Below are 14,438 nucleotides of genomic sequence, written 5' to 3'. Positions count from 1 at the left end.
GGGTTTTGTTTATTTTCTTCTAATAGGGTTTAAAAATAAGCAGATCTAGCAGCTTTTAAGACCTCTCTGTACGCAATTGTGTTCTCATCTGAAAAACGTCTAGTTTTGTTTTCTTCCAGTTGTGCTCCATTTTTTGGCTGTATTTGTTTGTGTTGTGAGTATTTGCAGTGTGTTTCTGTATTTGTTTGTGTTGTGAATATTTGCAGTGTGTTTCTGTATTTGGTTGCGTTGTGAATATTTGCAGTGTGTTTCTGTATTTGGTTGCGTTGTATTTGTAGTGTGTTTCTGTATTTGGTTGCGTTGTGAGTATTTGCAGCGTGTTTCTGTATTTGGTTGCGTTGTGAGTATTTGCAGCGTGTTTCTGTATTTGGTTGCGTTGTGAGTATTTGCAGTGTGTTTCTGTATTTGGTTGCTTTGTGAGTATTTGCAGCGTGTTTCTGTTTTTGGTTGCGTTGTGAGTATTTGCAGTGTGTTTCTGTATTTGGTTGCGTTGTGAGCATTTGCAGTGTGTTTCTGTATTTGGTTGTGATGTGAGTATTTGCAGCGTGTTTCTGTATTTGGTTGCGTTGTGAGTATTTGCAGCGTGTTTCTGTATTTGGTTGTGTTGTGAGTATTTGCAGTGTGTTTCTGTATTTGGTTGTGTTGTGAATATTTGCAGCGTGTTTCTGTATTTGGTTGTGTTGTGAGTATTTGCAGTGTGTTTCTGTATTTGGTTGCGTTGTGAGCATTTGCAGTGTGTTTCTGTATTTGGTTGTGATGTGAGTATTTGCAGCGTGTTTCTGTATTTGGTTGCGTTGTGAGTATTTGCAGCGTGTTTCTGTATTTGGTTGTGTTGTGAGTATTTGCAGTGTGTTTCTGTATTTGGTTGTGTTGTGAATATTTGCAGCGTGTTTCTGTATTTGGTTGTGATGTGAGTATTTGCAGCGTGTTTCTGTATTTGGTTGCGTTGTGAGTAGGCTATTTGCAGTGTGTTTCTGTATTTGGTTGCGTTGTGAGTATTTGCAGGGCATTTCTGTGTTTGGTTGCGTTGTGAGTATTTGCAGTGTGTTTCTGTGTTTGGTTGCGTTGTGAGTATTTGCAGCGTGTTTCTGTGTTTGGTTGCGTTGTGAGTATTTGCAGTGTGTTTCTGTATTTGGTTGCGTTGTGAGTATTTGCAGCGTGTTTCTGTATTTGGTTGTGTTGTGAGTATTTGCAGTGTGTTTCTGTGTTTGGTTGCATTGTGAATATTTGCAGCGTGTTTCTGTATTTGGTTTTGTTGTGAGTATTTGCAGTGTGTTTCTGTATTTGGTTGCGTTGTGAGTATTTGAAGTGTGTTTCTGTATTTGGTTTTGTTGTGAGTATTTGCAGTGTGTTTCTGTGTTTGGTTGCGTTGTGAGTATTTGCAGTGTGTTTCTGTGTTTGGTTGTGTTGTGAGTATTTGCAGCATGTTTCTGTATTTGGCTGCGTTGTGAGTATTTGCAGTGTGTTTCTGTATTGGTTGCGTTGTGAGTATTTGCAGTGTGTTTCTGTATTTGGTTGTGTTGTGAGTATTTGCAGTGTGTTTCTGTATTGGTTGCGTTGTGAGTATTTGCAGTGTGTTTCTGTATTTGGTTGCGTTGTGAGTATTTGCAGTGTGTTTCTGTATTGGTTGCGTTGTGAGTATTTGCAGTGTGTTTCTGTATTTGGTTGCGTTGTGAGTATTTGCAGTGTTTCTGTATTTGGTTGCGTTGTGAGTATTTGCAGTGTGTTTCTGTATTGGTTGCGTTGTGAGTATTTGCAGTGTGTTTCTGTATTGGTTGCGTTGTGAGTATTTGCAGTGTGTTTCTGTATTTGGTTGCGTTGTGAGTATTTGCAGTGTTTCTGTATTTGGTTGCGTTGTGAGTATTTGCAGTGTGTTTCTGTATTGGTTGCGTTGTGAGTATTTGCAGCACGTATTGTCAAACTGATGAAGATGTTTTCTTCAGTTTCAGAGTGTTGAGCTCTCTCAACCACCGTACTCATGTGAGCCACAACTAAAACAAACAAATACACGATCAATAACAATGCAATTGTTAGAAACCATACTTTTGACTTTTTCATCTCTGAGGATTGTGCCAATGTAATTTGCAGTGATTTAAAAAATACTTTAAATTAAAATATTATTTTTGTTTGATATTCACAGCTGATTGGGGAATTATTTTATGGCATCTTTTTTTTTTTTACTGTTCTGAAAAGCATAATAGGTAGCCTAATATGTGCTTTGTTACGTTAATGGTTTAAATTAATCAATAGCAAAATAAAGATATTTATGTGCATAAAATTTTGGTTTTGCACATGATACAAATGTTGTATTTATACACATTTATATTTTTACTTTGCACATGATACAAATGTACATAACAATTATTATTATTATTTTATTTATTTTTAACCAATTTTAAAGTTTTATTACATATTTGTTCCTGAAATCCACCCTTCTGCTGGGATCAAAAACAAGATTGGATTTTGTGATATAATATAACCCATATTAAAAATTGTATCCAATCGGATAGCCGAAATCCGGTCAGATTACTTTTTAACAACTGGGCCCAGAAGATATGTGGGTCAACTTCAGATCTAGTACTAGGCCACAAGGTGGAAGCATTTCTCAAGTAATGCGCTGTTACGCTTATACATGACACTAATTTACTCACTCTAGGGCGGGGCCTTAGCTCATGAATATTGATTATGATAAGTGACTCCCGGGTCACTTCAGGACGGTTGCCTCGCAACATCGTCATGCGCTAATTATATTCTGGTAAATCAGAGTAGGATTCACAGCACCGACATGTGGGCCTATCCATTAATATTCAAAGTGTAAACCTTTAGCTATGCTGTAGCTATACTGTAAGGTCTGTCCTGTGCATTACAAAGCAATTCAATACAAACAAGCTGGTTTATTTATAACAAGGCATACAACAGGGATTGTATTAAAGTCATGCGCTTCTTCAAAGCATGTGCATAGTCATTCACTTCCTGAGACCTTAATTCAAACGTGCATATTTCTCAATAAGAGGTCATTCATATAAAGAAAAGTTGCAACAGTGCATTCGTATTTCTTGGATCCAAACGAAAATATTATATAATAATATATATTATATCTTTTTTTAAAAAAAAATTCTTTATTTTTTTACTATACATACAAACGTAATATTTCACCATTAACCTCCTGAGACTTACCACATTTTTTTTTTTTTTTCCACTGCAGTGGACATATGTACACCGTTTTGTTGTTATAAATAGCTATATTTCGATGTCAGTTCTTTTTATTCCAATACAGTCGTTTAAAATTGATAATAAAGCGTCTCAGGATGTTAACGACGGAACAGATTCATGTTTCTTTTGGTGTGCTGATCTTGATTCTTCTCCTCACTGATGCGACTGCTCTGTTGGACTCCTGCAGTTTAAACCTCTCCAATCCTCCCGCCTCATCCAGAGCTCGCGCGCTGCAGCTCGGCGTGGGCACTTTAACGGTGTTCCCGAACTTAGAATAGTCCACAGCATACATCCCATCTTCTTGAGACACCGTAGGCACAAACCTCTGACCCCATAATATCTCCTCGGACAGGTAAGAGGTCCGCGCTTGTGTGGTGATGCCGGTGGTCTCCACAACCCCCTCCAGTACGACGACCACCTCAATGTCCTCGTGCAGCAGATCAGCCGCCGATAGATCGTACAGCGGGCTGTTTTTGTCAATCACGTGACTGATGATGAGGGGTGACACCAGAAAGATGCTGTTGGTGCCCACCGGGTTGTCCATCTGGATGTCTATCTGATCCAGAGGCACCATCTCGCCCTCATTGGTGACGGTTTTGCGCACCACCTGCATGTGGATGGCGGCACTGATGATCATGCTCTTCCTCAAGTCCCCGAGGCGAAACATGAAGCACAGCTTGTTGTTTCTGACGGTTATAACCGCGTGTTTGCTGAAGATGAGCGTTTCCGCTCGCCGGTTTGCTTGCGCGGTTTTCATGAAGATGCATCCCAACATGATGGCATTGATCAGCAAGCCGACTATGTTCTGAATGATCAGTATCACGATGGCCGATAGGCACTCCTCAGTGACCATCCGTCCGCCAAAACCGATGGTCACCTGGACTTCAATGGAGAACAGAAAGGCTGAGGAGAACGAGTGGATGTCTGTTACACACGGGACAAAGTCGTCACCTTTCGGGTCCAGGTCTCCGTGCGCGAAGGCGATGAGCCACCAGACCATCCCGAACAATAGCCAACTGCACAGAAAGGACATAGTGAAGATCACCAGAGTGTGAAGCCATTTTAGATCCACTAGAGTGGTGAAAACGTCTTGAAGAAACCGTCCTTGTTCGCGTATGTTCGTGTGCGCGACGTTGCACGTCCCGTTCTTGGCGACGAATCGCGCCTTCCTCGGTTTAGTCGTAAATTTGGGCTGTAACACATTCTCCGCCAACCGAGTCAAGAAATAGTCATCGGGAATGAGTCCTTTTCTGGACAACATAGCTGGTCCATACTACAGTTTCGCGGCTGCGCTATTAAGTTGTAATGGCAAGTGCGCTCATCTTCAGTGCGCGCCGCGCTCGGTGTCCGTTCACGCGCTCACATGAGGGTATAGGAGGTCCCGTGGGAAGACGACACTTTTAGTGATCCGGCTGCCGCTGTCAGTCAACTGCAACCGGATATTTTCTCGCACATCCTCAGATGTGACTTCAGAAAGACTCATTCAGCACAGGGCATGCGTGCTAAACGCGAACTTTACCACAGTGAAGAGAACCCACTCTGCGTTTACATTAACAGACAGGCTACTATAATACTACACGTCTATACTTATGTAATAGTTAGGGCTCCAGTTTTAAAGAGACAAACTATACTACTAGTCAGCAATGCTGTACTACACTTTACTCTGCATTAACAATATAACTTTTTACCTATTAAAAAGAGCTTTTTCTCATTTCTAACTTCGGTAACACTATTTTAATGTGTCCTTGTTACACCACGTTACTGTATTTACTATAGTAATAACTATAATTAGGCATACTTGCATGCAACTAACCTTAAACCAAACTCTATTCCTACCTTAAGTAATTACTGTACATGTAATTAATTAATATTTCTAAGTAAATGTATAATTACACTGTAACAGGGACACATTAAAATAGTGTAACCCAAATTTTTTAATTGCTTTAAAAAATAGATATATTTAAAAGATTAGCATACCATATAACAGACAACAAAACTGTACTGGACTTGTTACACTGCATTAACAATAAAAATCAGTGTGTGAGTGCAAGTTTGCATGAGACAAACTACACTAACCTATGTTATATAATAACCTATAACTGAACTACACTGTAGCTTACTATACTATGCTAATTAACTGTGAATTAGCAACACATTTAGCTTTTAAAGGCTGCAAACTACAGAATAAAATACAAAATAGTGACTAATTTCCTAGCCTACTATACCATACTGTGCTATACTTCACTCTTCATTAACAATAAAAAAATATTGGGCTGTAGTGAATAATTATATATAAATAATTCTATAGTATATACTAAATAAACGCAATAGCACATTACCCTACAGAAATTCTGTTCTTACTATATTATAGCAGACAACAGTGCTGTGTACTACTACTGTATACGATGATCTTCATTACCAATAAACATTTAGCATCAGTTCTAACTACAGTATGTTATACTAAAGCTAACAGTACTGTACTAAAATACGGTACAATAATAGTGAAGTTAGTCATAGAATTCACAAAACATGTATTCATGTTTTATTGGGGGTATGAAGTACATACTAGGTCCTAGATCACGTCATTTTCACAAGTCACAACTTTTAAAACAGTATTTGCCCACTTAAAGCTTTTTCAGAAGTAAGTTTTGTTAGCTGAACAATCAATATGCTGCCTTGTTTTCATTCCTGTCATAAATTAAAAAAGCCACAACCCTGACTAAGATATATACTTCAGTAATGTAAGGTTGTTAACTATACAAGTTGATGAACTATAAATATTTGTTTAAATTATAATATATAATATATCATTAATATATAATCTATATAAAAATCTGTATTTTTTTATATAATAAAAAAATAATGCAAACGGAAAGATAAAAAAAGGGCATACAGGTTGTTTAAATATTTTTTATTAATAAATGTTGAAGATTTTATTTACAAATGTGATTATGATAAATACAGTTATAAATAATTTATAATTCATGGTACAAGTGCACTTTCAGTAAAGGGTCTCCGGGCTCATTTGTCGGCTCGCACGAACGACGCGAACACGCTGTCCTCTTGATTCAGGAGAACCTCAGGTTTATCAAACTCCAGAATGACTCCTCTCTTCATCACAATCACCAGGTCTGCATTCAGGATGGTGTGCACACGATGCTGTGGAAACACACACACACAGAATGATGTTAAATGGCTGGGAGCTTGTCTGACTGAAATGCCTCTTAAAAGCATTGATTCGTCGTCATGCTGTTGGGCTTCAACTACAGCTTCAAATATTAAAGCCTGAAAGCAACATAATGGGCAACTTACGGCGATGGTGACCACAGTTCTGTCGGCGAAGGCAGTCATCACAACTTTCTGTAGAATGCTCTCCTATAAAAAAAAAAAAAGCATAATTAATATTATATAATATTTAATATAATAAACTATAAACAACCTATTTAAAAAGGGCATTTTATTATATTTATTCTATATATATATATATATATATATATATATATATATATATATATATATATATATATATGTAATATATTTTTTTTAAAATTCAAACGTTTAGCATTTTTATACATAGAATTTCTGTAATAAAAATGGAAATGTATAATTTTAAACATCTTAACCTAATCTATTGTTATATATATACATATATATATAAAATTACAGACTTTTTAACCTAATCTATTAAAAAGGGCATTATATCATATTATATTATTTTAATAATTCAAATTTGTATTTTATATGTAATTTATTATTAGAAAAATTGCAGGAAAATGGCTACATTAAATATAATTTACATATATTATAAAGTTAGAAATTATATAAAATGTATGTTATATTATTATTATATATAATTCCATAAAAATGTATATAGAATTTCTAACTTTTTAACCTAATAATATAATCTTTTTAAATGCATTTCTCTAATTTAGTAGTTTTTATTAACAAATTATATGAATAAGGATCTAATTAAAAATGAACATGAATTTTAGTATATTACTTTATATATTAGTGTTTAATGATAGCTTACATCAGGGGTTTTTAAAGTGTGGGGCTGTAGAGCTGAGCGACATGACAATAGAGATTTATATAGTTTATCTTTATGTAAATATTTCCATGCAGCACAGGACTGCTTAAACACGATAGAGCAGCAAAGGAACATGGAGGAATGAGAAGAAAGATAACTTTTTTGATAAGTTACAATAAACCGCGACAGAGAACTTCATTCGGTACATGTGCTGAATTCAGTTCACTTTCACGGCTTATTGCGCTTATGTGTCAAAATGTCTGGTTATATCTAAAGTGAAATTAAACAGTTGAGCGAAATTTTCATTTCATTGGATCCATGCATGAGCTCTTAAAGTGACAGCAGCCTCATATAAGCCAGTCATTAATGTTAATCAAACCACAACAGAAAAAGAAAATCATTCACTGCTCTTGACTGAATATCTTCCATACCGTTATTAAAGGGATACTTCACCTCTGGAAAGATGAATGTGTATTTAAAATGGGTCATTTAAGTAGAATAAATGTGAAATTAATTTTGAATTTGGAGCTTTCTAGACTGAGAAAAGCCAGAAAATGTATTTTTGGCTTATGTGGATGAAAGACAACAACTCCCAGAATGCACTTGCTTCGCTGCCCTAGGAGGCCACTCCCAAGCCACGCCTACCAGTAAGAGAGCGCAGGGCTAGGCTACTAGTCTCCGTGACGACGAGTCTGCCCGGGATTTCGAGATCGCCCGAAATGTCCGGGATTCGGCTTTTGCGTTCTACACTCGCCATTCATTATGTTTACTGTGGCGAGCAGGATGAGGCTGACGGCCGCGGGAGAACGGCGCGATGCCGGTGGCGTCATTACTGATGAGCGGCACTGTGAGACGCACCGGTCTCGCATCTCTCATGGAGGAGCGGGAATTTTCTTAGCAATGTTAAAACGCACATCAACCGATCACTTGTTTAGCGTTCATGTAAACACTACATTCAGATTCACCAATCGGAATGAATTCAGTTAGATTGAAACAAAAGGTGTGCATTTAAACAATGAATGGCGACCGCAGAAAGCAAAAGCCGAATCCCGGACATTTTGGACGATCTCGACGGCCGAAAATGTCCCGGAAAAAGAGGATGTTAACCCCTACTACTTTCTCCACAACAAGAGCCTGCTAGCTTAGCTTCCAAAAAAAGATGGCTGACACTATGTGTACATTCTGTGAGTGAGATCCCACCCTCTATGTGCGGGTTGAAAACATGCGGGACAGCCCCTACTACTGGCTGTAGTCTTTAGCCTCTGGCCAAAAAATCCTCAGATGACGCAAAATGACGATTTTTGCATCATCTGAGGATTTTTTCCAGACAAAAAATACATAAATCTCTCGTCTCAGGGGGATATGAGGGTAGAAAGCATGGTAATTCGAAAATACTACAGGTTTTCTACTAATACAAAGCTTAATGCTAAATCCTGAAGTATCCCTTTAAGAATCTGTGTGTATGTGTTTTGACTTTGAAAACCTCTGGCTTCCATTCAAGCTGGCATGGCATTTTTATTTTGAATTCTTTATACCAGTACTTTTCACACGGATGCTTTCCTTTCATTTTGAGTCTATCAAATTGTCCCTCACTGTGTGTCCATTCCTCTATGAAACCCAGCCAGAGCATTTAGCACAGCCACGGTTCATTTACTCCGGAGAGATGAAGGCAGAGGAGCAGTCGGAGGAGAAGGGTGTTTGAGAATAGTGTGAAGTGAATCGAGGTCATGACCCCTGGGGGGTTTCCTTCTACCTCTTAGACTCTCTATTGTACTTCTAAGCGCACACACACACACACCGTAGCCATGTCTATGGAAGCAGTGGCCTCGTCCATAATCAGAATACTGCTCTTCCGCACAAATGCGCGCGCCAGACAGAACAGCTGACGTTGCCCCTGGCTGAAGTTCTCCCCACCTTCGGTTATTATAGCATCTGAAAGCAAAGAAAGAGTATCATCAATCATATATTTAGACTTTTTAAATTAAATCTTAACCTTAAAGAGGCCTGTTCACACTAAGGATGGTAGCTATAACTATATAAATATGAAGTTTTAATAATCGTTCTAATTCTATGAGAATAGGGAAGTCCACACCACAACCATAAAGAAAACAACAAAGAGGAAAATCATTGTTAGAATCACTTCCAGGACGATTTGAGCATTTAAAGTGACTATAATATGTGTTTGTCTAGACTTTCTAAACATTCAATAAACTGTTCCATTAAAAAAAAATGACAGGGTTAAAGTTGTCATCATTTACTCGCCGTTATACCATTCCAAACCTGTACGAACACTGATCCCCATATAGACTTTCCTTAAAGTGACATTTTTAATATATTTCAAGTATCATCTTCAATGTTCCACAGGAGGAAAAAAAATTATACTGTAGGTTTGGAATGATATGAGAGTGATTCGATTATGACAGATTTTTAATCTTAGGCCGAACTATCCCTTTAACGTGATTTCTATGAGTCTCTAATCATGTTTTATTGTGTCTTACCTAGTCCTCCAGGCAGGGTTTTAACTACTGGTTTGAGTTGTGCTATTTCTAACGCCTCCCACAACATGCTGTCTGTGGCCTTCATCTCTGGATCTAGATTAAAACTGAACACAAGAAAATTAGATCATATAGAACTTCTCTATCAATTCAGTTTGCCCCAGAAATCCTTCATCTCTACAGCCATACTTTTAAAAACACCTAAACGGGACAAAAGCTATAGTAGATTCAGATGCTCATTCATGCTTGTATGTCATCCATTCATAATGTAAATCTGGGGGAGTTTGGCCTGTGAAATCACAACTCAAGTGTCAAATTCAAACTGATAATGCTGAACAAAAGTATATTCGTTTTTTTATTGTAAATGAATAAAATGTCTAGGATATTGGGACGATTTTATTCACTCATGCAGTATTCGGTTTCAAGAGACGCACCGGATGGTTCCGCTGAATAAGAAGGGATCTTGTAGAATAATAGAGAAGCGCGACCTCAGCGTCTGTAAAGGCATCTTTGCTATATCGATGTCATCAATGATTATTCGCCCTGTTGGAGTATAGAGACTTAATATCCATGTCACATATTATACTCTGTAAAATGAATGAAATTAGCTTGGCCTTAAAAAAAGAGTCACCCTCAAACGTGTCTACCATCCGGAAAAAGGCCAGTGAGAAAGATGACTTGCCACTTCCTGTTCTACCACAGATTCCAAGCTGTAACAGATCAACACAAAGTAAAGGGTTTATGGGTAACATTTAACAATATGTAATCAAAATAATTGCCTGTGTGTGTGTATATAGAGGGTATGCATTGACGTCACTTTCCCTCCAGTCAGACTGAGTGGCAAAACATCTTGCAACATAACTGGCTTTAATAGGGGAAACTGTAGTTTGACTCGACTCGACTCGAGGGAGTTGGACTCAACAGTGATCCTCACACCTCACCAAAGAGGTGGTCCATGGACACTGACACAAGGCCAGATCTCAGCTTTTCTGTCATTTTTATGTACCTGATTTTGACCCCCGGGAAATACAAGCAAAGCCTGTGAATGCTTTACCTGCTAGACAAGACTATAAATACAATATATGTAGATCTATATCTGTATCTATATCTATATCCCAGCCCTAAATCTTGTTAAAGCACTAAGGAATTAAACATAAAATTGTGACTTTCTGTAAAGCTGCTTGGTAATGATCTGACTTGACGCTTGGTTGTACTTCAAGACATGATGCTTGAAACTGACACGTGAAAGTCAACGCTTGCACCTTGGAACCCATTTCAAGGTTTGCGTTCTCGAGCCACCAGGCACTGTTATTGTGCAAATGAGCAGGCCAGAGTGCATTAAGGTTAAATAACTAATAATCTTTGCAACCGAAGTGAATCAATCAAAACTAACTTTAGCTGGACAATAACTTTATTCTAGAGCTGCTGTAAAGCCTAAACAATCTCTGTTACTTTAATTTCCAATTATCACTGTAAAGCTGCTTTGAAACAATCTATATTGTTAAAAGCGCTATATAAATGAAGGTGACTTGACTTAACTTGATGAGGACTTCATACAGTAAATGGAAATTCTGGTTGTTCCAATATATTTTGTAGAAACTCAGCTGTCACCGTCAGGCAGACCATAGAGGCTTTCGCACCGGAGGAACCTTTCATAGTTTCTAGAACTATTGGCGGAAGTACCTGGATTTTGGCGTATTCGCACCGCAGGAACTAGGAACGATTTTAGTTCTAGGAACTCCTTTTGGAGGAACTAATTTAGCTCTTACTTCAGAGTAGTGTCTAAACCAACAATATAGGAACTACCAGTGACGTTAGTGAACGCTGATTGGCAGAATGCAAGCAAAACACCAACACATGCCATTTTTAAAAAAGCTGTGTAAACACACAGATTATATCCTATACATTTACTTCACAAACTAACTCTACGAACATGGAAAACAGCGTAAAGGTTAAGAGGCCCATCTATCACTAAGGAGAAAATCCAACGCAACTTTGAGGGGACCAAGCAAAACATGATTATGTATTTCTGCTCAGCTAGCGGCACTGGACATCAACCACACGGCATACGCTAATACCTGTTCATATACTGTCTACTTTCTATGTAACAGTTCTAATAACACATTAGACAGGACTGTTAGACAGATCATAAACCAATGAACACGGAGAAGACGAGCACTGTGATCAGGTTCTGGCTCTGGGATTCTCAGCGCCGTCAAAATAAAAGTCACAACAACAGCGCTGCTTACGTCACTTCTGAGTTCCTACTGGCAGTGCAAATGCAACCAGGAAAATGTTCCTATGGGAACCATTAGTTCTCGGGGAACCACCCTGGTGGCTAGTTCCTAGAACAACCCTGTGCGAAAGCCCCTTATATGGAGTTTTGTGCAGTAAACTGAATGTACTGTATTTAAGAACTCCTTTGAGCTTCTATCTAGGGCTGACTTCTAATAGTCGAGGATTCGACGATTCGATTCGGAGAGGTCTGATTCGACTATGAACCTCTTAGTCGAATATACATGGGCGTCAGTTTGGTTTGAAATGTGCTGGGGACAGACGCATTCGCATTTTCAGAAGGGATGGGTACCATTTTTATTTTATTTTTTTCGCTTTCGCGCAGGTCATGTTTTGAAAGACGATGTCCTGTAGCTTACTAATGTAAATAAATAAAAATGTATTCAAAAACCTGCTTCACATTTTCAGCAGGGCTGTGGAGCGGCTGTGAGTTGACTCCACACGGTTCTCATGTGCGTTAAAAAGCTTTACGTGGTTTAATGTACCTAAACAATGATTACCAAATTCCCCTCTCATGTTGCTCCTCATAACCACTTAAAATGGTAAAAAAAATCGAACCCAGAGTCCAATTATTATGGACGTTAACAGATAGGCCTATTAAGCGTTTCTGCTTCACATTTTCAGCAGGGCAGCGGAGCGGCTGTGAGTTGACTCCACACGGTTCTCATGTGCGTTAAAAAGCTGACTCCACACGGTTCTCATGTGCGTTAAAAAGCTTTACATTGTTTAATGTACCTAAACAACGATTACCAAATTTCCCTCTCATATTGCTCCTCATAACCACTGAAAATGGTCAAAAAATCGAACCCAGAGTCCAATTATTATGGACGTTAACTGATATTAAGCGTTTCTGCTTCACATTTTCAGCAGGGCAGCGGAGCAGCTGTGAGTTGACTCCACGCGGTTCTCATGTGCGAGTTGACTCCACGCGGTTCTCATGGGCGTGAAAAAGCTTTACGTGGTTTAATGTACCTAAACAACCATCACCAAATTTCTCTCTCATATTGCTCCTCATGTTTATGAAATGTAATGATATATGTGTGATATATATGTGTTTTTTAGCTCTTTTGTTTGAAATGGAAAAAATCTAGCTGCTATCTAAAAAAAAAAAGAAAAAAAAAAAGGTCCGACTATCAGTCGACTACGGCAAAATCTAACGAATCAGATTCGACTATGAAAATCCTTAGTCGAAAACAGCCCTACTTCTATCTATCTATACTTGCTTTGTAAGGTAAACTGGGTTTGTCCTACATTATCCAGCCATGGTCGCCGTTATGTTGCCAAGTCAGTCATGTTTCTGGATCAACATCTTTTGTTGATCCTGGAACAACATTCCTTTTAGAAAACATAGTCCTAACTCTATCCCTACCCCTAAACATAACCCTACTCATAACTTAACCCTACGATAGATGAATAAGAACGGTGTAGAAGCCCCTAACTCTTGTTCTAAGCCTAAACTTGACATAAACTGTAAACTTGTCCCTCAAATCTGATTGGTTGTTTGGAATGTTGTTCCAGGATTAACAAAGATATTGATCCAGGAACATGTAAAATCAAGTTCACCATCCAACCATACCCCTTTGTAGAACACACTGCAAATTTTTTCAATGAACACTGACAAATACTTTACAGTTATACAAAATACAAGATGGTAAATATTTAATTGATGAGTTGTCAATATTTGGCCTAAGGTATGATTTTTACCTAACAATTCAACAGTCAACATAAAAAAACGGTGACCGCAAATCCATGTTGCGCTGCCTGGATTCCAGTTGTTTCTGCGAATGGCAGTGATCTGGGGTTTTAGGGATTCTGTAGCTTTCAGCAACCTGTAAAAAGATAGCTCATTTCTTGTTGAATCTATTTGTATAGTCAATCGCACAGCTCTTTTGCGGCATTCACGCTTAACACCATCACTGCCACTCAGTCATTTTGCCACTCAGTGGGTGTGACCGCAGTGACTCCGCCTACTGTGCATACCCTCTTTATATTTAAATAAGTTGAATATCATTATTTAACTTTCTTAAGAAAATGTACTTTCTTAAATATATGTATAATTGTACCTTTTGTCCTGGGCTGATGTGAGCATTGACCTGTTTGAGGACAGGCTTCAGGGTGCTGTCGTACCTCACGCTCAGATTCTGGATCTGAATCTCACCCCGCTGAGGCCAACCTTCTGGAAGCTGAGACGCGGCTGAGAGAGAAACATTTAACCAAAGAGATAAGAGGCGTACGATATACTGAGAAAGATGGACAGAATGTGAGAACATAGGAAAAGAAGTAGACAGATCTATTATATCCAGTGTTTAAATCAAGTCAAGTCACCTTTATTTATATAGCGCTTTTAACAATATATTGTATCAAAGCAGCTTTACAGTGATAATAGGAAATTAAAGTAACAGATTGTT

The 14,438-nt window shown here is 38.2% G+C and overlaps 2 protein-coding genes across 2 annotated transcripts in view; both read right to left on the bottom strand.

Moving 5' to 3' along the window:
- Positions 1–2,874: 2,874 nt before the first annotated feature.
- Positions 2,875–4,590, bottom strand: kcnj11 (potassium inwardly rectifying channel subfamily J member 11). Its single transcript, XM_081355585.1, has one exon. It carries the CDS (start codon positions 4,472–4,474, stop codon positions 3,329–3,331), a length of 1,146 nt encoding a protein of 381 aa, XP_081211711.1. The 5' UTR covers positions 4,475–4,590; the 3' UTR covers positions 2,875–3,328.
- Positions 4,591–6,129: 1,539 nt separating this feature from the next.
- abcc8 (ATP-binding cassette, sub-family C (CFTR/MRP), member 8) overlaps positions 6,130–14,438 on the bottom strand; it is a gene marked incomplete at its 5' end in the record, with an annotated part of 88,005 nt that continues 79,696 nt past the window's right edge. Inside the window, 7 exons of the mRNA XM_081356877.1 lie at positions 6,130–6,372; positions 6,526–6,588; positions 9,039–9,172; positions 9,739–9,842; positions 10,170–10,278; positions 10,367–10,445; positions 14,094–14,224. Coding sequence (XP_081213003.1) covers positions 6,235–6,372; positions 6,526–6,588; positions 9,039–9,172; positions 9,739–9,842; positions 10,170–10,278; positions 10,367–10,445; positions 14,094–14,224 — 758 coding nt within the window. The 3' untranslated portion in view covers positions 6,130–6,234. The remainder of the gene's footprint in view (positions 6,373–6,525; positions 6,589–9,038; positions 9,173–9,738; positions 9,843–10,169; positions 10,279–10,366; positions 10,446–14,093; positions 14,225–14,438) is intronic.

The sequence above is a fragment of the Scardinius erythrophthalmus genome (genome assembly GCF_964197995.2).
Source record: "Scardinius erythrophthalmus genome assembly, chromosome: 24".
Taxonomy (NCBI): domain Eukaryota; kingdom Metazoa; phylum Chordata; class Actinopteri; order Cypriniformes; family Leuciscidae; genus Scardinius; species Scardinius erythrophthalmus.
Note: the sequence above shows the minus strand (reverse complement) of the source record. Positions and strands in the feature narration are given on the sequence as shown.

What these genes read in the sequence shown, in the direction of transcription:
- kcnj11 (XM_081355585.1), bottom strand. Translation starts at nt 4,474, where the DNA reads ATGTTGTCCAGAAAAGGACTCATTCCCGATGACTATTTCTTGACTCGG.